This window comes from Drosophila teissieri, chromosome 3R (genome assembly GCF_016746235.2).
Source record: "Drosophila teissieri strain GT53w chromosome 3R, Prin_Dtei_1.1, whole genome shotgun sequence".
Lineage (NCBI taxonomy): Eukaryota > Metazoa > Arthropoda > Insecta > Diptera > Drosophilidae > Drosophila > Drosophila teissieri.
In genome coordinates, this window is record NC_053032.1 from 31789044 (window position 1) to 31812359 (window position 23316).

Below are 23316 nucleotides of genomic sequence, written 5' to 3' on the forward strand. Positions count from 1 at the left end.
GAGTGGCCCTTAAGTGTGCTTCCTTATTCCATCAATTTAATACGCAAATCAACTTCTTTAGATTTTTATAATTACAATTAAACATTACCTGTGCAATGCAATTTTTTTACAGTGATTTTCTATAGTTTTATTAATTTAAAAATCCCCAACTGCAAAACATTTAAATTGAGCTCTGCCTAATCGGCTCCCTGAACCAGTTCGATAGGCGCTGTTTTTTCATGGCCTGGTAACTCTGGTAAAAAGCACCAGATGAACCGCGCGAACCGGATCAGTTCAAAACTAGTTCGCCCGAACTGCACAACCCTAGCAAAAGAAATAGCTTAAATATAATTTATTTAACGCGAATTGGACAGCGAGCGGGTAGAAAACACGCTGTGGCAGTCGCAACCGCCGCCCTCGCAGGATACGCAGTTCTTTGCCGTCGGGCAGGCAGGTAAAACCCAATCGAAATTAGAGTTGACCGCAGAACAACAGCAACGGCAGACGCCATTTTGTCTATTGGCCGGCTGATTTGTAAGCTCAATATTCGCGAAATAGTTACCGCGACCAGCTTAGAGTGCGCAGCCAACTAAGGGCTCCCCGTTGTCCAGAGCAGAAGCGAAAGAAAGAGCAATCACCAACTTTGGGGTCTGCGAAAAGTTGGGACTCGGTCGTTAGTTCGTTCAATTCCATTTGCGAAAAATAAATGTACGTGCGCGTGAGGAAGTGTGTGTGCGTGTGTGTGTGAGTCAGGGGCCAGTGAAAAAGTGAAAAATAATAAAAAGCCGCACTGGCTGCCGTCCTTGGGTGACTTCCGTTAATCTCTCACAACTCTAAAAGTGATAGAAAGAAAGTGAGAGATATACCGCCCCCGACACACCCTTTGAACCGCTAATTTTGGCATCTTTTTAAGACTTTATGCGTAGTTATTTTCACCACCCTTCGCTCACACCCTTTCCCCGCCCCTTTTTCCTCCAGTTGCTCCCACCCACCGACCGACATTCCGCTTAAGGATGATGCCGGGCGGAGAGGAGTAGAGAGCGAGTGGAAAATCCGTAGACTGGGACGTGATGTAATTTTCGGCAGCAAAATGTTCTTTGTTTGCCCAAAAAATAACAATAAATAAATAAGAATAAAGAGCGAGGCGTAAAACAAAAACAAATTTAAATTAAATTCAAACGCACACACGAAAAGAGAGCGTTCTGTGGGTGAGCGTGCGTGTGTGTGTGGGTGAGAGCGTAATTTGTGTGCTTTTGGAGCATTATTTGGCGCTTGCTGCCCCGTCTATTAAATAATATTGATTTTTCATATTCCAACCCAGCGCTCTCTTACACACACGCAGGACCACTCACACACCCAAACTCTTGTTCATACGTGTGTGTGCCGTTTTGGTCTCTCTTTTCGCACTGTATTTATCCGCCTCTCCTTGGCTCTTTCGCTTCGTTGCAGTTTATAGATTTTTGCAAACTGTGGCCGCTGACCAGGAATATGTAAACGCAACGAAGGAGCCAGTTCTTATTGGGAAAAAGGACAATAAGAGGGAGCCGAGAGCAAGAAGTCCAACCAACCGACCAACTGTGCCTCAAGAAACAGCAAATCAGCGGGGAAACTCCCAAACTGGACAAGCGAAAACCCGGATACCTCACAACTGCCATAAGACACCAGCCAAAAAACGCCGCCCAGTGCAGACTGCATTAGGATTAGCCAGGCACTAGAGCTCGTGCATTAACATCCGCTTCCGGTGCTCCGCAGAACGAGTTGGCTGGAGAGGATACCCTGCCACCATGACGTTCGACACGCGTAGGCACACCACCGGACAGCCGGGAAGCACAGCGACCAGCTCAAGCAGCAGCACCACCAGCACAGCAACTACCACAACGAGTCCGGCGCAGAGTGCCGGATCAGGATCGGGCATAGGATCGGGAACAGGAACAGTCTCCACCTCGAGTCTGCCAGGAGGAGGGTCAGGTAGCTTGGACGGCAACCAGGAGCAACAGCCGGCGACAGGCAGTCAGAGCTCTGATGACGTAGCTGCTTCCTTGTCAGCGAATAGCGTGGACAGCACCATCACAATAGTGTAAGTGGACTTGCATGACTCCGCCCAATTAGCCGGGCTTTGTGCGTAGCTCCAGTAGGACCGCCACCCCTAAAGATCCCCAACCTCGGATGTTCGTGTGTTTACTTTTGCGCAGTAATTCCTCCACCTGCATTCTTTGTTTGTCTAGGGTTGGGCCTGCACAATAGCCGTAATTCATTCAACTGTGTTTCAGCTGATTTTGGCCAGGCTATTTCGAACAAATTCTAACGAATTCACCACAGCTTAAGAAAACTAGTATTCCTTAGTTGTATTGCAACCAAAAAGCTGGTATAAGAGTTTACGTATGTGTAGAAACGTTATATCTGCCAACAATGCGGCAATAAATGTTATCTTTCATCTTCTCCGATAGGTGCACTTGGTTGCTTTCCACTTTTACCAATGAACTTACCATGCTTTGTTAATGTTACCTTACCAGGCTATTATTATCTCATTTGGATTGCCCGTCCACGCCTTATCTTATCGCTTGTCCATCAAGATTAGCTGACACTGAAAATGCTCCACAAATAAAATTATCTATGCTTTTTGGCATTTATTTTCATAGAAATTACTAGTTTAATTAATTAATTTAATAATAATCTGGGGTATGGTAAAGGATGTGCACCCAATAGTAATCTATTTGGTTGACTCCCTTAAAAACGTTTTATTTGTGTCTTGTAAAATTTGCTTTTAAATTGAGATAGAAACGGTCTTAACTTTTCCTAATTCATGATTTCGATTAAAATTAATCATTTTCCCTTTTGTCCGGCAGGCCTCCAGAGAAGCTTATATCCTCGTTTCCCACAACGAAACTGAGATCACTGACCCAAAAGATATCCAATCCACGTTGGGTGGTGCCCGTGCTGCCTGAACAGGAATTGGAGGTTCTTTTGAATGCAGCCATCGAGCTAACCCAGGCTGGTAAGTGTGTCCAAGCGTTTTATTTGATACCATCTAAAAGCAATCCATTTGCAGGTGTGGATCACGACTGCGAGCCATGTGTGGAGTTTTATCGCAATGGACTGAGCACTTCATTTGCCAAGATCCTAACCGACGAGGCGGTGAATTCGTGGAAGAATAACATCCACCACTGTATCCTTGTGTCTTGCGGCAAGCTTTTGCATCTAATCGCCATCCACATGCAGCGAGACAATCCCTACCTGCTTGACTTGCTGGCTATTGTTTTTGATCCGGAGAACAAGTTCAACACATTTAACGCAGCCCGTCAGCCGGAGTGCTTTGCAGCACCGGACTGCATCTGGGGTCAGTTGGACAGCAACAAGATGTACGCCCGTCCGCCGGCGGAACCCAAAAATGCGCGCGGCTGGCTTGTGGATCTCATTAACCGCTTCGGACAGTTGGGAGGCTTTGACAATCTACTGGAACGGTTTAACAGCGGACTGGAACTGCTGAAGCGCAACCAAAATAAGTGCACTGGCAAGAATGTTGGTGTCGAGGGTAGTGTTGAAAATGGGGCTCAGGATAATCGCCTCACCCTTGCCCTCATTCACAGCCTCTTGCGTCCATTTGGTCAATGCTATGAGCTCCTAACGCCCGCCACTATCGCCAAGTACTTTATGCCCACCTGGAACGTTGTGCTAGACCTTTTGGACAGCTTCACAGACGAAGAGTTGAAGCGAGAAGTGAAACCCGAGGGACGCAATGACTACATCAATGGGATTGTGAAGTCAGCCCGCTTTCTGGCCAGTCGCTTGTCTGGTCAGGAGGAGTTGATCCGGGATTTAGAGATGTTTCGCCTGAAGATGATACTGCGTCTGCTGCAGGTGTCCAGCTTCAACGGCAAGATGAACGCCCTCAATGAGATCAACAAGGTGCTCTCCTCGGTGGCATATTACTCCCATCGATCCCAACCCTTGCCCCACTGTATGCCCGAGGACGAAATGGACTGGCTGACGGCGGAGCGCATGGCGCAATGGATAAAGTCGTCAGATGTTTTGGGCATCGTACTCAAGGACTCCCTTCACCAACCACAGTATGTGGAAAAATTGGAGAAGATCATCCGCTTTCTCATAAAGGAGCAGGCATTAACGTTGGATGATTTGGATGCAGTTTGGAGAGCGCAGGCCGGCAAGCACGAGGCCATCGTTAAGAACGTGCACGATCTACTGGCCAAACTTGCATGGGACTTTACTCCCGAGCAACTGGACCACCTCTTCGAGGCGTTCCAGGTGAGTTTTCTGCTATTAAAATGTATTAAGTACATTTAGTTTTCAATTTTGATTCATACATTTTCTATGAACCAACCATACCCATACCATATTTAATTTAATTTCAGGCCAGCATGACCACGGCCAATAAGCGGCAACGGGAAAGACTTCTTGAGCTAATACGCCGCTTGGCTGAGGATGACAAAAATGGTGTGATGGCCCAAAAGGTGCTCAAGCTGTTTTGGACGCTGGCCCACAGTCAGGAAGTGCCGCCAGAGGTGCTCGATCAGGCGCTGGGCGCACACGTTAAAATCTTGGACTACAGCTGCTCGCAGGAGCGGGATGCCCAAAAGACCATTTGGTTGGATAAGTGCGTTGGCGAACTTAAGTCAGGTGATGGATGGGTTCTGCCCGCCTTGCGTCTAATCCGGGATATTTGTTGCCTATATGATACCACGCCGAATCATGCCCCGCGTACTCAAACGGGTACGAATCGTCAGCAGGTGATTGAACGACTACAGAATGATTATTCACTGGTCATTCTGGTCACCAATAGCTTGACTGCATACATGGAAAGGGTGCGCCAAATGGTAAGCGACTCACCGGGCTTGGAAGCAACGAAAATCCTAATTGACGGAAGATTTCCGCACCACGCGCAAATAGCAGAGCGGCTAGAGTTTCTTAAGTTCCTGCTGAAAGACGGACAGCTATGGCTGTGCGCAGATCAAGCAAAGCAGATTTGGCATTGCTTGGCGGTAAATGCCGTTTTTCCGGCAGATCGTGAGGAGTGTTTTAGATGGTTTGGCAAGTTAATGGGTGAGGAGCCTGACTTGGATCCTGGCATCAACAAAGACTTCTTTGAAAACAACATTTTGCAACTCGATCCGCATCTGCTCACCGAAAGCGGAATCAAGTGCTTTGAGCGCTTCTTCAAGGCGGTCAACTCCAAAGAGGACAAGCTAAAGGCGATACATAGAGGTTACATACTGGACAACGAGGATCTTATAGGCAAGGATTACTTGTGGCGAGTCATCACAACCGGAGGCGAGGAAATCGCCAGCAAGGCCATTGATCTGTTTAAGGAAGTGTCTACGGCATTGGGTCCACGTCTGCAGGAGAATATCGCAGAGTTTCACGAGATGTTCATTGGTGAGTGCTGCTCCCGCCTGCGCACACACTATGGAAACATCGTTATTTTGGGCAAGACGCAGCTGCAGGAGGAGTTGGATGCACCCGATCAGTCGGATAATGCCAACGACGAATCGAAAGACTCAAAAATGCGTTTCATCGAGGCGGAGAAGATGTGCCGAATTTTAAAGGTGCTGCAAGAATACGTGAAGGAGTGCGATCGTTCCTTCAGCGGCGATCGTGTTCACCTGCCACTTAGCCGGGTTACACGGGGCAAAAACACGAGCTTGTATATCCGCTTCCAGAACCCCGGCAGACCCATCGACGACATGGAGATCGTCACACACAGCAACGAGACGATGGCCGCTTTTAAAAGAAGTCTACTGAAGCGAATCAAGGGCACTTCGACGACCAACATTAAGGTTGATCTCTTCTATACTAATGGCGAGATGATCGAAGTATCCGATGAAATTAACCCACTCTATCAGTACACAATCCGGGATAAGATGATTCTTACAGCAAAACTCACGCCCGTGGGCACGGGCCTAGCCAGCAGTCCCGACTCCTCGAGCGACTCGAGCACAGGATCTCCTCCCCGTCCCTGCCCTGACATGCAGCGCGTGGAGTCAGAGAGCACACTGCCTGGCGTGATCATCTCACAAAACTACCAGTACACAGAGTTCTTTTTAAAACTTTACCAGCTGGGCAGTGATCTCGAGCACGGTCGCCTTCGAGACAGTGCAAAAGTGTTACTGCACTTGCTCCCCTGCGACCGCCAGACGATGCGCCAGCTACAGATGATGTGCAAGGTGCCGAAGACTGCCGTAACGGTGGCTGTGACTGGTGAGAAGAGCGCCAAGGATGAGGAGGAGAAACCAAACCCCACTGAGCAGACGGGGACTGAAACTGAAGAGGTAAGATTACAGTCGAAACATTCATTCTGGAAATTTAAACTTACGTTTTATTATGTGCACCGCCTACATTAATTTCTTATTAACTCTTTCGTTTAGGAGCACTGCACGCCGGAGCAGATGTTTTTGCACCCCACACCTGCTCAAGTGCTGTACAACCTCAGTGTGCTGCACGGCCTGCTGATCCCCGCGCTGGATCCACTAGGAGAAAGTGCCCTACTAGTGCAGTCTGCATGGATGCATTCAGGGTGCGCTCATTTCGTGCTGGAACTGTTGACCAAAAACAATTTTCTGCCCAGCGCCGATATGCACACAAAGCGTGCGTCCTTCCAGTGCGTGTTGAGGTTGGCAAAGCTGTTCCTGTACATAGTTGGCAGTGTATTGTCTCGTGTAGGCGATGAGCCCATGATCTGCGACCTTGACAACGGATCCCGCTCCCAGGTTGATATCCTGAAGCAGAACTTTTCGACGATGCCCAATAGCTCGCAGGGAACATTGCGGGCCATCTCCGCGAAACTGGCTGTGATGCTTGCCCGCGAGATGCTTTCAGCCAGCCAAGAAGGTGATCGGTGCCGAACGCTATTCAGCTCCACACTGCAGTGGTCATGTCCCGACATTTCAACCATTAAGGCGGTGGTGCAATTGGCCTGGGCCTCGTCTTGCGGCAATCTTCAGGCTCTCGGCAGCAGTAGCGGCGACTTTGAGGACGAGGTGATCGTGCCGGACGGGCAAGACTTTAGCATGTGCAAGGAGGCGCTAGAGGTTCTCACCATTTCGTTTATTCTGAATCCGAGTGCCAACGAGGCGTTGACCAGCGATCCGAACTGGCCAAAGTTCATCACCTCTATTGTTCTGAAGAACCCTCTTCGCCACGTGCGGCAGGTGGCCTCTGAGCAGTTGTTTCTGGCTTCTACCTACTGCGCCGGTGATCGGCGACCGTTCGTCTACATGGTCAACTTGCTGGTTGGCGCGTTGAAGACGCTGGTTCCCCAGTACGAGGCTACTTGCGCTGAGTTCTTCTCGGTGCTGTGTCGGACCCTTTCTTATGGATGCATCTACAACTGGCCGCTGCAGATTAGCGAGGGATTGTTGGGCGATGAGATTAAGTGGCTGCAACGCATTCGGGAAAACGTCCATGCCACCGGAGACACACAAGTGCATGAGGAGCTCCTTGAGGGCCACCTCTGCCTAGCCAAAGAGCTGATGTTTTTCCTTGCCGCCGATTCAAAGGCGCAGCTTAACGAGCTCATCCACGAACTGATCGACGACTTCCTCTTCACGGCCTCTCGCGAATTTCTGCATTTACGGCGTCACGGCAGTCTACGGCAGGACACCGTCCCGCCGCCAGTTTGTCGCAGTCCGCACACAATCGCCGCTGCTTGCGATCTCCTCATTGCCTTGTGCCAGCTCTGTGTTCCTAATATGAAGCTACTCACCAATACACTCATAGACTTCGTTTGCACGGGTAAGGACTCAACTCCCTTAATCCTTGCCTAATTTAATGTTCCCTCAATTTTTGGCAGATACTGATCCGTTGCGCGAATGGGATTACCTGCCGCCGGTGGGCGCCAGGCCAACCAAAGGTTTCTGCGGACTAAAGAACGCCGGTGCCACTTGCTACATGAATTCGGTGTTGCAGCAGCTTTACATGGTGCCAGCGGTCCGCGTGGGTATCCTGCGAGCCCATGGAGCTGCCACCACCGACGGCGAGGATTTCAGTGGCGATTCCGATTTGACGGGAGGCGGTCTTGGACCGGCCCTATTCTCGGGTCCCGCTTCTGCCCTAGTCACCCTCTCCTCGTCGTCGACAACTGTCGAAGACGGTTTGCAGGATGTGCGAAAGAACTATCACGTTGTGATCCTGAAGCACGTGCAGGCCATATTCGCCCACCTGGGCCACAGTGCGTTGCAGTTTTACGTTCCCCGTGGTCTCTGGACGCATTTCAAGTGAGTACAAACTTGTTTCGGTAATTGTCAATCATATTAATTTATCATACTTTTTTGTTTACCAGGCTGCAGGGAGAGCCCGTGAATCTTCGAGAGCAACAGGATGCCGTGGAGTTCTTCATGTCCTTGTTTGAAAGTCTCGATGAGGGACTCAAAGCGCTAGGCCAGCCACAGCTTATGAATGCCACTCTGGGCGGCTCGTTCAGCGACCAGAAAATCTGTCAAGAGTGTCCCCATCGCTACTCCAAAGAGGAACCATTTAGTGTATTTAGTGTCGATATTAGGAATCATAGCTCATTAACCGAATCTCTGGAGCAGTATGTCAAGGGAGAGCTGCTCGAGGGAGCCGATGCATACCATTGTGATAAATGTGATAAAAAAGTAATGTATTCTCATCACTGATATTCACTATTCTACTATTAGTTTTTATTAATATAATTTTTTGTGGCCAACAGGTAGTTACCGTTAAGCGACTGTGCGTTAAGAAGCTGCCACCCGTGTTAGCCATTCAACTAAAGCGCTTCGAATACGACTACGAACGCGTCTGTGCGATTAAATTTAATGATTATTTTGAATTTCCACGTATCTTGGATATGGAACCATACACAGGTGAGTTCAACCGTATTCCATACCTATAGATTTCCTAATTGTGTCTTCTTCTCTATATTCAGTGTCTGGCCTAGCTAAGCTAGAGGGCGAGGTGGTGGAAGTGGGTGATAATTGTCAAACAAACGTTGAGATGACAAAGTACGAACTGACCGGCATTGTGGTGCACAGCGGACAGGCCTCCGGCGGTCACTACTTCAGTTACATACTCTCCAAGTGAGTTCCATAAGAATATTGATGTTTCCTGGAGACTAATTCAATATAATACCTCCTGCAGAAACCCAGCGAACGGCAAGTGTCAGTGGTATAAATTTGACGACGGTGAGGTCACCGAGTGCAAAATGCACGAGGATGAGGAAATGAAGGCGCAGTGCTTCGGCGGCGACTACATGGGCGAAATCTACGACAACAATCTTAAGCGCATGCAGTATCGTCGGCAGAAGCGCTGGTGGAATGCCTACATGTTGTTCTACACCCGCTGTGATCAAACTCCCGTGCAGTATGAACCCAGCGTGGAGCAGTTGTCGCTCACAGAAAGTCGAAACATGGTTTTACCCTTGCCAAAGCCCATTGAGCGCAGCGTGCGGTGAGTCAAAATATTGCTTGACCGCTCTACTGGTACTTTATAATTATTTTTTTCGATTACAGCCACCAGAACATTCGGTTTCTACACTCTCGAAGCACTTTCTCCGTGGAGTTCTTCAACTTCATCAAAAAGTTGGTCAGCTGCAATATACCCTCTGCACGGAGCGATAAGATCGTAAGTTCGTATTTAGGTGATTTTATTTCACGTTTTACTAACGTATTTTGTAATAGACTCCTGCTGCAGAGGAGCTTTCACTGCTGGGCGTGCAATTAGCATCGCAGTTTCTTTTCCACACCGGCTTCCGCACGAAAAAGTCTCTGCGTGGCCCCGTCATTGAATGGTGAGTAGCCTAAGAGGTATTGACCCGAATCTGACCCGGATACGTTTTCTGATTGATAGGTATGACGCGCTCTCACACCACATACGTTCCTCGGCACTAGTTCGCAAGTGGTTCGCCAATCATGCGCTCCTCTCGCCGCCATCGCGTTTGGGCGAGTACATTCTGATGGCTCCGTCTCCGGAGGTGCGTACCGTCTTTGTCAAGTTGGTGGTTTTCTTCTGCCATTTCGCCATCAACGATGAGCCTCTGACTGGCTACGACGGTGCTAATCTCTGCGAGCAGGTACTCATCAGCGTGCTGCGCCTCTTGAAATCCGAGGCAGCCGACTATGGCAAACACCTGCCCCACTACTTTAGCCTTTTCAGTATGTACGTGGGACTAGGAACACGGGAAAAGCAGCAACTGCTTAGGGTGAGATCCATTTACAATAATATTGCTTACCATTCTAAACGATTATGTTCGTTTGCAGCTCAATGTGCCGCTGCAATTCATTCAGGTGGCGTTGGACGATGGCCCCGGTCCGGCAATAAAATACCAGTATCCAGAGTTCAGCAAGTTACACCAAGTGGTTTCGCACCTAATACGCTGCAGCGATGTAAGCGAAAAATGCCAGAGCTCCAACCAGAACGCCCGTCCACTGCCGAATCCGTTCAAAGATTCGACTGTTGCGCACGAGGAGCTGACGCCCCTTTCTACGGAGTGCATGGACTTGCTCTTTAACCGCACGGGGTAAGGTGTATGCATTTTACTGAAAATTGTTATCTGTTTAAAGAGCATTTCATGCCAATTCTTCTTGAGTGCTTATGGTTTGGTTTTTTTTTGTTTAAAGCTACATCAAGAAGGTGATCGAAGATACAAACGTGGGTGACGAGGGTCTGAAGCTGTTGCAATACTGCAGCTGGGAGAATCCACATTTCTCACGCGCAGTACTAACCGAATTGTTGTGGCAGTGCGGTTTCGCCTATTGCCACGACATGCGGCACCACACTGACCTGCTCCTGAACATCCTGCTGATCGACGACTCATGGCAGCACCATCGCATACACAATGCTCTCAACGGAGTGGCTGAGGAGCGCGAGGGTCTGCTAGAGACGATACAGCGGGCGAAGACGCACTACCAGAAGAGGGCGTACCAAATAATAAAGTGCCTGACGCAGCTGTTCCACAAGTCGCCGATTGCGCTGCAGATGCTCCATACAAACCCGAACATAACCCGGCACTGGAGCATTGCAGTCGAGTGGCTGCAAGACGAACTGGAACGGCAGCGGGGCATTGGTTGCCAGTACAATTCATACTCGTGGTCGCCTCCGGCGCAGAGCAACGACAACACCAATGGCTACATGCTAGAGAGATCGCAGTCTGCCAAGAACACGTGGACCATGGCTTTTGAGCTTTGTCCAGATGAGGTCAGCGAAAAAACGGTACCTAAAACTTAACAATTAAATTTAGGAATACATTATTCTAATGAACGTTCTTACTTGAATAGGATGAAAACAATGAGTCGGATTTGGAAGCGAACCTGGATGAAAACAAATCGGAACAGGTGGCTCAGTCAGGAGCTGTGCATGAGGGATCTACCAGCGGCACAGAGCAGTTGGCCGAAAACAAGACGCCTACCACAAGCAGTCCGTCTACCGCCGCCTGGCCAGTGCGCGTGGACAGCAACGCCATTCCACGGCTTTCGCGTCAGCTCTTTGGGGCTTACACGTCAACTGGCAGTGGCTCCACTAGTGGAACTACCGCGCCCACTTCCGCCTTGACAACAACGGCGGGTAGTGGGGCTAACAGCGAAACAGAAAGCAGCGCCCAGGAGACAACCGGCGAGACGACCATTAACGGTCTGACAAACAGCCTGGACCAAATGGAGATAACGGCCAAAAAGGTAACTAGGGCGAACGATGTCTAGGACAATAGTCCCGCTATAAAGTGTGTCCGTTGCCGCAAAGGAAGTCTTCGAGACGTCTTAGAAACAGTCCCAGAAAACTAGTACACACAATAAACACATTTTACACTGGAACTCCAATCTGTATCTTTCTATCTGTCTCCTTTAACACGTGGTTACTAGATATATAGTCGAGCAAAACATGTCCTCCCGAACGTTCCTAACCATTTATCTTTATGTTTACGGAAATGAAAATTAACTATGCCTTAAACGAGAACGGTGACTAAAATAAAAACTATAGGTCCGCAAGGACTATGCGCCCTTCGGTTTTCGAAGATCGACCACCTCTCCTCTTATTTTAACTCTTCTTTAATATTTCTACCCTGCTACACCAACACCCTCGGTTACCCTTGCTGCGTTTCGGTGTTTAATCCTTTGTCGTATGCAAATCGTAGCCACAAACGCAGGGTGTGCGAAGTCGCTCCAAAGGAGGCAAGCTCCCGCCGGTGCTGTTTCACCATCACCAGTTGCCGTCCGAGCAACAACTTAAGCTGAAGCAGCAACAACAGCAGCAGCAACAGCAGCAGCAACAGCAGCAGCAGCAACTACGTGGTGATATAAGCAAGATTTCCTCAAGCCGCTTAATTTGATTTGCCGCCAAGTTAGTTAGAGTTGTTGTTTCGTTTGAGCTCAAAACGCCCGCCTTACTTTGTGTTTGTTGTTTTCACGGTCCCGGCACAAATAAGATGCACTTGCCATCCCCGGATCTGTCTACCCTTTGGCTTTTCATTTTCTTTTACTGCAAGTTTCCTCTACTCACCCATGCCAAACCACGCACGCCACAATCAATCTACACACACAAGATCACAGGGGTCCAACAAATGTGAATTTGAAATTTGATTGCCAATGCAATAATCAAAAGCTAATTAAAATGCTATCGCTCAGCTTCTTAATTCGGACTTGTATATTAAAATTATTATAAAATAAAAACTAAGAGTGATTTCTAATGTAATGCAATTAAAAAATCATTGTTTTTGTGGATGTTTATTGAAAAGTTTTAAAGGCATAATACTGATCATGCTAATAAATTATTGGTTGATTTGATCGTCATCGAATTATTTCAACGAAAATATATGTAAAAGTCAGTATATGTATTTAATTTAAGATGTCCGTGATAAAGGATCATTACAAGTTGTACTAGAGTTTGAGATAACAAGATATTAGGGTATTTTAAGGCGTGAATAAACCGGAAAACACTCGAAGCAAGATTGCATTACTGCTTAGCTGGCACCCGTAGCACTGGGCCATCGATTGTCAACCTCCACTAACAGATCTTTTTTTGTTGACCATTCGCAGAAGTGCCGCAGGGTGATAATAAGAAAACTAGTGGAAAGTAAGGACGAAGAAGACGCGACTACTGCTACCACGGCGGCCACCACAGAGGTCACAACATCGCCAGCGACTGCCATCGTAACGGCAGCAACTTCAACACCTGCCACAACAGCAGTTACAGCAACGGGAACAGGATCGGAATCCGGAACGAGTGAGCTCCCGACGATGACAGAGAAAAACTTAATATAAAGCCGAGAAAAATCCACAAACGAAAAGTTCTTTGCAATAAAATGTATTCGCAACCTAACACGAGGAGCAGCTGATGATGAGTATCCATAGTGTAAAAGTAACCAAAGCAGCCTGACAATGAGAACGGTGTGGACAGGTGTTTACTAGTGGGGTTCCCGCCGTCGAAAACGAGACTTAATGGGTAAATATGCGAAGTAGAGCAGAATCCGTAGATATTAACAAATGATACTTGGTTGGAGCGATGCGAGTCAAGGCACGAATGTCTGTATGGCAGATAATGAGGGCATAACCAGCAGAGGTGTTTAGTAGCTATCGAACTTTATAATTACCTTAAATAATAAACAAATACACCAGTTTTTTGTTTTTTTTTCTGTTTTGTTAAACATTAAAGGGGATATGTTTAGTTCTCCTCATTGTAAATGTATCCCTTTTAATGTCGAAATCTGAAATAAAATAAAAAGGACACCTTAAACAAACTCCCCACAACACTACACAGAAACGGACGCAGACAAAGAAACACACTCATAATCTATAAGAAGCGTTAAGTTGCACGTTTACAGTACCATATAATTGTATTTATATAGTATATAAATGATGTATTACGTATTGAAGCCGAGCAACACTTACTATACTAACCGAAAAAAAATCAAAACGATGGAAGCATAGATACGATACTAGGAAAAACTAATCGAAACGAATCGGCTGATTGTAAGAATTAGGGCAAGAAACCAAATTGCATCTTTAGTACTCAGTACTCGCCTCTGAAACTGTTTCCATAATCATATTTCAACAGCATAAACCAAGTTAATGGCATGCTAAATCAAAACAAAACAAAACAGTATAAACTCAAGAGCAGAATGGACTAAGCAACACGAGCATAAAGAAAACTTGATTATGGTTATAAGTACATATATTTTAAATGATTAGTGTTTTGTATTAAGTGAAATTTGTTAAACATTTATTAAATTATTATGTTCTAAGTTGCGAAATAAATGCGAAGTGTAAGCAAAGTACGCAATGTCATTCATGCCTTCTCTCAGTTTCTGTTTTCGTTTCCGTTCACCGACAGCAACCAACTCAAAGTCAAACTTATATGTCGCAAGATTTTGTACGGAACTCAATTTTAAATTATGTATTCATAAAGATTTATCACATTTGGGAAATGAATGTTTGAGAAACTGAATAATCCGTATACATCCATTAAAATTCAGCGAAAATGAAACAAATAAATCACTTTTTAAAACCATTACCCTTGGCTATCTCACTCGCCTGTAAAAAGAATTCTTGGTTAACAGTTTTAAGACATTTAATGGGTCAAAGATAACGAAATTCCATTAGATGGACACTTTTTACTTAACGATAATAAATGCACTTCGTGATCCCTGAAGCAAAAGCAGGCTCTTCAATATTTAGAATATAATCTTGTTTATAAATGCAACAACTCTCTGGTACGTTTAGAATCGAATCCTTTTACTCGGCAACCCCCTCATCAACGAATGTAATCACGGCCGCTCCCTTAGCCACGTTATCGCCCTCGGCTCCACCGATAGACTTGATAGTGGCGTCCCTGGGAGCTTTAAGAATGTGTTCCATTTTCATGGCTAGAATGCAAGAAAATTTAAAAAAATGTATTATCTCAAGTTATATTTTCTTACCAATAAGCACTGCCAAGTTTTGGCCCTTCTTGACCTGGTCACCGGGCTTCACCAGAACCTTCTCTAAAATCCCGGGCATGGGTGCCACTACGCGAGAACCAGCTGCACCAAGTTGATCGGCCTGAGCACTTAAGAATTTCGGCTGTGCCAGCTCAAAGTCGACCTTTCCAGTCTGTAAAAGGGAATTTATTAAATACCAAATACTTTTAATTGAAACGGCGAATCATACTTCCAAAAACAAACAGACACCAGTGCCATCAATACTGGCATTGTATGTGGTGATGTTGCTATTGATATTGGCACGAATTTTTAAGCGACTTTCGTCCTGCACTCTTTCGGCCTTTACCACCTGCCAGTCGCCATTATCCACCTGGATTTGTATATCTTCGCCATCGAACTTGACAGCCACAGAATAGACTGAAAGATTAGATCAGCTCACAAATTTGATTTTAAGTTTGTAAATATGTTTTTACCCTTCTCATTGGCTTTCAACTGATATCTGCGAACCAACGAGTAATTAAGACGAGCGTTGGGGGTGGCGACAAATGGATCCTGATCTTTGTTTCCATTTCTGAAGGCTGCCTGCAACTCGTTGAAGACCAGCGCCAATGCAGCTTGGCTGACTTGCTGCGGACTGATGACAATTGGCGGAAATAGCGTATCGAACTGCTCATCGATAAAGCCAGTGTGCACATTGGCCAGCTGGAACTCAGGATGCGATGCAAGGTCGATGAGGAATTTGATGTTAGTTTCCAGACCAGATATCTAAAATTGGTTTAACTTTAGAGAAATGTTTTTAGGGTACAAAATTGTCAATGTACTCACATGGTATTCACCCAGGCGGGCAACCAGGGAGTTTAGAGCTTGCGTGCGGTTTTCGCCCCAAACGACAAGCTTGGCAATCATGGGGTCGTAGTGCACAGACACCTCATCTCCTTCCCGAACACCTGTCTCCACGCGAACGTTGTCCGATGGTTGGGGAGTAGACAAATAACGAAGCGGTCCGGCTCCGGGAAGGAAGCCTCCGCGAGGATTTTCCGCATAGATTCGAGCTTCAAATGCGTGGCCACGCCGTGTAATCTCAGATTGCTTCAGCGGTAACGGCTCACCGGCGGCAATGCGAATCTGCCATTCAACCAAATCGGTGCCCGTTATCATTTCAGTAATGGGATGCTCCACCTGCAGGCGGGTATTCATTTCCATGAAATGAAACGAGAGATCTTCTTTGTCTAGAATGAACTCCACAGTGCCGGGTCCAACGTAACCCACAGCTTTCGCTGCACGAACAGCAGCCTCGCCTAGCTCACGACGCAAATCTTCCGACAATCCTGGCTGTTGGATACATAAGCATTACTTTTTGATCTAGCCGAAGCTATAGTGCACTTACAGCTGGCGCCTCTTCAATAATCTTTTGATGACGTCTTTGCACGGAGCAGTCTCTCTCCCACAGATATACAGCATCGCCATACTGATCCGCAAATACTTGAACCTCTACGTGGCGTGGAGATCGGACGTACCGCTCAAGAAGCACGGAGCTGTCGCCAAACGATTTCTCGGACTCGGTGCGAGCTGAGTTGAGAGCGGTGAGGAAGTCGTCCCGCTTTTCTGCGATTCTCATGCCCTTGCCTCCGCCGCCGCGGACGGCCTTAATCATCAAGGGAAATCCAATTATGTCGGCTTCTCGCTGCAAGCACTCATCTGACTGATCCTCGCCATGGTATCCATTGATGATCGGTACTCCTGCAGCGGCCATTATGGCCTTGCTGGTGCTCTTAATGCCCATGTCCCGAATGGCGGAACTGGGCGGTCCCATGAAGATGATGCCCTCACGCTGGCACAACTCGGCGAACTCGACGGACTCAGAGAGGAAACCATAGCCTGGGTGGATGGCCTGGGCTCCCGACCGCTTGGCTATGTCCAGAATGCGTTCACCGCGAAGATAAGAAGCGGAGGAAGGAGCTTCTCCCACGCGATAGGCCTCGTCCGCCAGCTGCGTGTGCAGGCTCTTCTCGTCCGGATCCGAGAACACGGCCACGGTACGAACTCCCAGCTTGCGTGCGGTTCGAATCACCCTGCATGCGATCTCACCACGATTTGAAATGAGGATCTTGCTGATCGGCCGAACTTTTGGACTGGCTTCTGTTGCGAAGCACCTGCGTCAAGCCAAAACAAATTAGCAAGGTTTATGTAATCGTCGGGTACGAAAGTAAGTCTATTGATCTAGCGACATTAACAACCACTGTCGATAATTTCCCTCACCTGGCATTAGCGCCCAAGTTTCGCAGCAGTCTCGCGTACATTTTTACTATATTTAAATGCAAGAGTAAATATAAAATATAGTTTATTTAGAGCAAGTGTGCGATCGTCGCTTATCACAGCTGGAAACACACGCACACACACTCACACAAGCGCGCAATTGAGATGGGCGCTTCACAGAATTGCCGGCCAATAAAATTGTATTTAATTTGTCTTAGTTTCATCATACATTTTTATAAAATTTAAATTATTTCGAGTGTGCTTCTGGTAAAAAGTCCTAACCCTTTGAGCAATTACCGTTATTTTATTGTCCACTTATTATCGAACTATCGACATCCATTCGACCGCGTCTTTACGGTTTTTTGCGCTCGTGAAGTGCGGTAACATCGTTTGCAAAAACTCGATAGCCGATAGTTTAGTGTCGAAGAGCGATAGGCCCCAAAATATGCGCGTGAAAATAGTTTGTGCGCTGGAAAATAAACGGATTTAAAGAGTCGATGTTGAGGAAGCCAGCCACAAACATAGTGGAAATTGCCGGAGTAGTGTCGTTCGCCGACAGTTTGTAAAATTGCGTCGGAACTCAACGCGTGTGTCGCCGGAAAACCGTTTGCATCGAAAGCCCCTCGAGAAAGGCGTGAAAATTTGGGCGCCTTTTGCGCTTGTCGCTTGGCGTTGTAAAATTTATCAGTCGCGCCGCGGTTATTTTTTGTTGTGAAGTGTTAAGCGTGTGCTTCCAAGGACTGTCATTAAAAATTTGGGACATTCAAGTGCAAACAATCAGCAAACATGCCTATATGCAAGCGGGAAGGATTCGACCTGAATCAAAAGGAGGGCAAGAACGAAACATTCCACGACAACGACCAGGTCTTCTGCTGCTACATTACTAAGCGCATTTTCCGCGACTATGAGTAAGTGCATCCTGCTGCCATTCCTGCAACTGCCCCTCCCCTCTTCCTTCCTTTCGGTGGACGCTGCGCTAAAGTATACAACAAAAGCGACGCTGCAAAAGCATTTGCACGCGATGTACCGTACATCAGCATTCAGCGTGTGTGTGTGTACGCAGGGGTGCATTAGTGTGCGAGTCTCGTGGGCCAAAGGCAAAAAACGCTGTTTGGTGGCGGGAAGAAATTACAGCTGCCGCCGCACAGCTGCTCGCCGCGGAGTTGCCACCTGGTGCCAAACAAAGCGCGCCCTCTCGAATTTGAAATTTGTTGACCCAATTCGATCTATGCGATCCTTTTAGACCTTGTTAAGGTCAACAATTTTTTAAGGCGCTGGGTAGCTTGGTTCTATTTTAAAATAGAACTAAAACCAACATACTTAAGCTTCAGAAGCTTATATCAAAATAAACAAAAAATAAAAACACCTATCAATCACACTGATCGACTAATTTTATTTATCCAGGAACTACTTCCGGCACGTGATGGTGATCAACTCGACGGTGTGGCAGTGCGAGGCCACCGGCAAGGAGAACCTCACCTTCGAGGAGGCCGTCAAAAGTGAGCGGGCGGCCCGCAAGAAGATGGAGCAGTTCAAACAGAGCCTTCGGGCACCCGTCCTTCTGGTTGTGGAGCACGCCCACCAGTCGGCGGTCAACACCTTGAACATGATAGTGGCCAAATTCCTGCGCAAGCGCTACTTCATCGGCGAGGAGGTGTCGGTGCAGGCGAAGAAGAACGCCACCTACACGGTGGTGGGTGTCAAGCTGGACAAAAATATGCCGGAACCTGGCAACGGTATCTACGAGGACACGGACAACCTGCTCTACAGACTTCGACCGAACAAGGGCGATCCCAGTGCGGAGCTGGAGCTGCCTTTTAAGCAGTTGCGTCGCTCCCGCCTTGAGTTCAACCTGGAAAACCTGAATATGTTCATTAAGAGCAATGTATCGCGGGTGGATGGACTTCTGCGGCCCAAGCCAGAGGCATACAAGCAGTACGTGACGGATCCTGGCGTAAGCTTCTCCACGATTTTCATTGGCAAAATGCCGCGCTACTCACCCGCTAAGATTAAAAAGCCTGACGCCAAAGACGCCAAGAAGCAATCCACTCTAAACAAGTACATTGTCGCCGATGAAGCAACGGCTGCCAAGTCCAAGGCGAAGGCCAAGTCTGATGCCAAAGCTCTGGCCGAGGAAATGGAGCGAGTTAAGCGAGAAAAAGAGGCCAAGCTTGTTGAGCTGGAGAGGCAAAAGGCGGAGAAGAAGGCACAGTTGATGGAACGCGTGGAAAACGAATGTAACTTGCTGCTTCTAAAGACGGACGACCTGGAACGAACCGACCAGAAAGTCCTGCCCCGCTACAAACAGATCGTCACTCTGCTGCCCGAGCACCTCCTGGGTGATGCCTTCATGATGCGCGAGTTTATGCACACGTACACAGGATTGCTGTCAGGCATCGAAGTGTTCCGTCAGAACCTCAGCTTCTACGAGATGACACGAGCGCTGACTGCCCGTGAGATTGCGGGTCCACTATCGGACATCCTCCTCGTGCTACTTGGCACGGTTTTCGATCTGCAAAAGGAAGAGGAGGAGGAATGTGCAGTAACCTACCTCGATCGGGCTGCACAAACACATGAGCCCTTTTGGAGTATGGCGCAGGCCGCCAAAAGTCACCAATACGCCAAGAGGCACTTTTCCTTCAAGGTTAGTACTTTGTTCGCACAAACGTGTGTAATTTGAACTAATTTTACTTTCTCAATAGGTAAATGAACTACCACTAGATGCACTGACCTTGAGTGAAGTGCTACGCCTGCATCTACTTGGGTCCGGAGCTATTGTGAATGAAAAGGCGGAGCGCTGGAGGGTCATGTACCGGAATGGCTACTCGTCAAAAGAAGATCCTGGTCTGGAACTACGCCTGCAACACTCGCACATCCTGCGCATTCTTAAAAAGCATTCCGTATATCAGCTAAAGTTTAAGGATATAATGACTCTGATTCGCTGCCTGATGTCCCAAATTCTGACCTACTCGGGCACGATTAACTTGATTGAGGAGCGCATGGAGCAAACAGCAAAGGCCAAGCAAGATCTGCGAGCTCTAGTTGTCGGGGAGAATAAGCGCTTAGCCGCCGTAGAGATAAACAGAAAGAAAATAACCCACACGCACCACCTCGAGTTGAATGGCGTTGAGCCTGAGAAGAGGGAGGCGTTAGTCGAGAAATTGAACAAGAGTATTGCCGAGCTGCACGCCCAGTCGGATCAGCAACATCGCAAGCACGAGTTGCAGATGCTTAAGTTGCATTCGCAACTGTTCAATTTCTTGGTTTACTTGGGCATGGATAGGTGCTACAGAAAATATTATGTTTTGGAGTCCATGCCTGGAATCTTTGTCGAGCACTCGCCGGACAGCCTTGACACTTGTTTGGAGCAACCACCAACGAACAAGTCCCAAATGGAAATTCGTCAGCAGGCTGCATTGCCAAAGAATCGCAAGGACTTAAGGGTGTATCTACTCAAACTCTATGGAGAGGACGATAAGAAGACCAAGAAAAAGGCCAAGCACTCTCTGGAGAACAAGGAGAACCAGGAGCATCGGCTTAACGGCAGTGCAGAACCCATGGATGTCGAGTCTGATCCTCCAGAGGCTCCCACTCACTTCGAGCTTTTGATGTGCAGTGGTGACAAACGAACTTGTATTGTGCATGATTCAAGAAATGGGCAAAGGCAGCGTTGGGCATATATCTACAAACCCGAGGAGATCGATGAATTAATTAAGACTCTCAATCCCAATGGTCTCCGTGAATTTGAACTCCTTCAAGAGCTTTCTGTTCTGCGTTCCTTAATCGAACAGCATGTAAAGACCTGCCCAGTAGACTTGCTTAGTCTGGAAAACGAAGCAATGCGCAAGAAGTTTATCGCAACGATGGAATCTGAAACTCACCGTAAATACGGAGAAGCCAACTTTGGGTTACCAAATGGTACCGATTTAAACGAAGTGATGCGCTTGCATTTGGTGGATCGCATAATTCAATTCGAAAATGACATTTACACTGGTGATCTCGGACGCCTAAAAGTTAAGGATATGGAAAAGTGGCGAAATGACTTGCTTGGAGGCAATTACGAGGCTCAGTGCAAGTTGCAGTGGGGCCCGGGCGGCAAAATGGAAGATGAGACGGGTTCTGACAACGAATCCCACGAAAGTCACGAGGACGATGATGGTGCACTGTTGGGAAAATATGCCAGGAAACCCTATCGCGATCCTGAGTTGTATTTGGCAGCTCCTGCAGACACGGAATCCCTACCAGACAGCGGGGATGAGGAGGGTCAGCCTACGAATGCCGTCTCGATTCCCATCGCCGTGCATAACATGGCCTCGGCCCTTCTGCAAGTGGAGCAGGCAATTGGAAAGCGGTTCCTAAAGGAACCCTACGGCATGAAGAAGTGGGACCCCAAGCAGGAGGCTTTAAAGCTTGCCTGTGACTCGCGTTTGCACCAGTGGGAAGTTTCGCTAATGGAAAGCACAAGTTTTGCTCAAGTTTTTCTGCACCTAAACATCTTGCACGACTGCATTCAGTGGAGGCGTTCTACCAATAAGTCATTATGCAAGGTCTGCCGGCGCGGCAGCGATCCGGAGAAGATGCTGCTCTGCGACGAATGCAACGCTGGCACCCACATGTTCTGCCTGAAGCCTAAGCTGAGGTCAGTACCCCAGGGCAACTGGTATTGCAATGATTGCGTGAAGAGTCTGGGTCTCAACAATGGTCAAAACGAAAAGGATAAAAAGCAGACGGCAAAGAAGAAACGCAGGTTTATTGTGGAAGAGGAGGAGGATAATGAAGCTACAGACGAAGAAGAGGAGGAAAACGAGGATGGCGATATGACGGATGAGGAGCAGGAGCAGGAGAACGATGAGGACGTTGAGGACGACGGAAGTGTGGCCTCCACCCCCTCATCTGCTAAAGCCAATGGCCGAACTTTAAGGCGGTCCCGCACACGGCCAGCAGGCAGGAGACTTACATCGAAAGAGATTGAAGAACATGTTCAGGAAGACGATGAAAGCGGGAGAATCAGCGATGACGCTTCCTTAACAGCCGATGAAGATACGGTTGAAGACGAGTCGTAAGTTCAAACTGGCCACATAATTTAAATTAGGTAATGAATCTATTGCAAATCCACAGCGATGAGGAGAAGGTGTGTCAGAAGTGTTTCTACGACGGCGGTGAGATCAAATGCGTGCAATGCCGACTATTCTTCCACCTGGAATGCGTCCACCTGAAGCGGCCGCCGCGCACAGATTACGTTTGCAAGACATGCAAGCCGATGCCACAACGACCCAGGCGCCGGCACAGCAACAGTAAGTCCACAAAGATATCCTTAGTGACCAGCTCACTTATAGTGTGATTTCTATCCCCCAAGTGAATGGTGATGATGACCGCGATGAGGAGGAGCCAAAAGCCAAGCGACCCCGTAACTCTTTGCGCCTATCCATCGACAAGTCCGCCCGCGCGAGCAACGGCAACAACAACAATAACAACAGCAGCGTCAATAACAACAACCATCGCAGAAGCGGGCGTCGGACGAACGAGAACCTGCCGTTGAACAGTGCCGCCTTGTACGATCTGCTAGAGCAGATCATGAAGCACAAAGCCGCTTGGCCGTTTCTGCGACCAGTGTTGACGTCGGAGGTTCCCGACTACCATCAGATCATCAAGACGCCCATGGATCTAGCTAAAATCAAGTCCAAACTGAACATGGGCGCCTACCAGCTGAACGAAGAGCTGCTCAGCGATATTCAGTTGGTTTTTAGAAACTGCGATTTGTACAACGTGGAAGGCAACGAAATATACGAGTGAGTAAATCAGGATAATCCGTAAGTGATCTTACTTTAACCTTTATATCTTGAACCCGTTTCAGCGCTGGTTGTCAACTTGAACGATTCGTGATCGATCGATGTAAGAACATGCAGCTACCCTTTAGGCCTAGCGATATGAACGGGGAAGTCGAAGCTTGCTGAGCCGGACGCTGATCTCCACCAGCTATCGTGTAAATTAGTTAGCCTACTCTAAGCCGTATTTGGAAACAATCTATATTTAAGCACAAATATTAAGTCTATTTAAACATCTTTTGTTTTCGTGCATGCCAGTTCTAAGTTCAGCACACGCATATGCAAAAAATCCTTATCTGTTGGTTTATGAGACTTTATGTATTTATAAATTATTGTAGCCATTACGCAAATTCCACAATCAATAAATGAAGTGAGCGA

At 47.6% G+C, this 23316-nt stretch overlaps 3 protein-coding genes across 6 annotated transcripts; 2 read left to right on the plus strand and 1 right to left on the minus strand.

The window, feature by feature from the left end:
• The first annotated feature begins 285 nt into the window (after nucleotides 1–285).
• LOC122621970 (probable ubiquitin carboxyl-terminal hydrolase FAF) lies at nucleotides 286–14212 on the plus strand. 4 transcript variants are annotated; one of them, XM_043800031.1, is made up of 19 exons: nucleotides 286–433; nucleotides 1429–2056; nucleotides 2826–2974; nucleotides 3029–4242; nucleotides 4350–6263; nucleotides 6360–7725; nucleotides 7784–8207; nucleotides 8273–8588; nucleotides 8663–8816; nucleotides 8879–9029; nucleotides 9091–9399; nucleotides 9462–9573; nucleotides 9630–9739; nucleotides 9799–10150; nucleotides 10209–10468; nucleotides 10569–11160; nucleotides 11226–11621; nucleotides 12077–12233; nucleotides 12978–13156. In XM_043800031.1, the coding sequence occupies exons 2-19, from the start codon at nucleotides 1764–1766 to the stop codon at nucleotides 13016–13018; spliced, it is 8310 nt and encodes a 2769-aa protein (XP_043655966.1). In that variant the 5' UTR covers nucleotides 286–433; nucleotides 1429–1763; the 3' UTR covers nucleotides 13019–13156. The 4 variants fall into 4 exon arrangements, with proteins under 4 accessions (XP_043655966.1, XP_043655964.1, XP_043655967.1 ...); XM_043800029.1 differs by lacking the exon at nucleotides 12077–12233 and having other exon boundaries at nucleotides 12978–14212; XM_043800032.1 differs by lacking the exon at nucleotides 12978–13156 and having other exon boundaries at nucleotides 12077–12282.
• Nucleotides 14213–14507: 295 nt separating this feature from the next.
• On the minus strand, nucleotides 14508–17407 carry LOC122621971 (methylcrotonoyl-CoA carboxylase subunit alpha, mitochondrial). The gene is made up of 7 exons (XM_043800033.1): nucleotides 17117–17407; nucleotides 16245–17010; nucleotides 15683–16189; nucleotides 15331–15622; nucleotides 15087–15274; nucleotides 14858–15029; nucleotides 14508–14803 (listed from the first exon to the last, which is right to left on the minus strand). Exons 1-7 carry the CDS (start codon nucleotides 17155–17157, stop codon nucleotides 14673–14675), a joined length of 2097 nt encoding a protein of 698 aa, XP_043655968.1. The 5' UTR covers nucleotides 17158–17407; the 3' UTR covers nucleotides 14508–14672.
• A 114-nt stretch (nucleotides 17408–17521) lies between these two features.
• LOC122622123 (bromodomain adjacent to zinc finger domain protein 1A) lies at nucleotides 17522–23316 on the plus strand. The gene is made up of 6 exons (XM_043800319.1): nucleotides 17522–18021; nucleotides 18518–19757; nucleotides 19816–22172; nucleotides 22232–22407; nucleotides 22470–22902; nucleotides 22968–23316. The coding sequence occupies exons 1-6, from the start codon at nucleotides 17900–17902 to the stop codon at nucleotides 23065–23067; spliced, it is 4428 nt and encodes a 1475-aa protein (XP_043656254.1). The 5' UTR covers nucleotides 17522–17899; the 3' UTR covers nucleotides 23068–23316.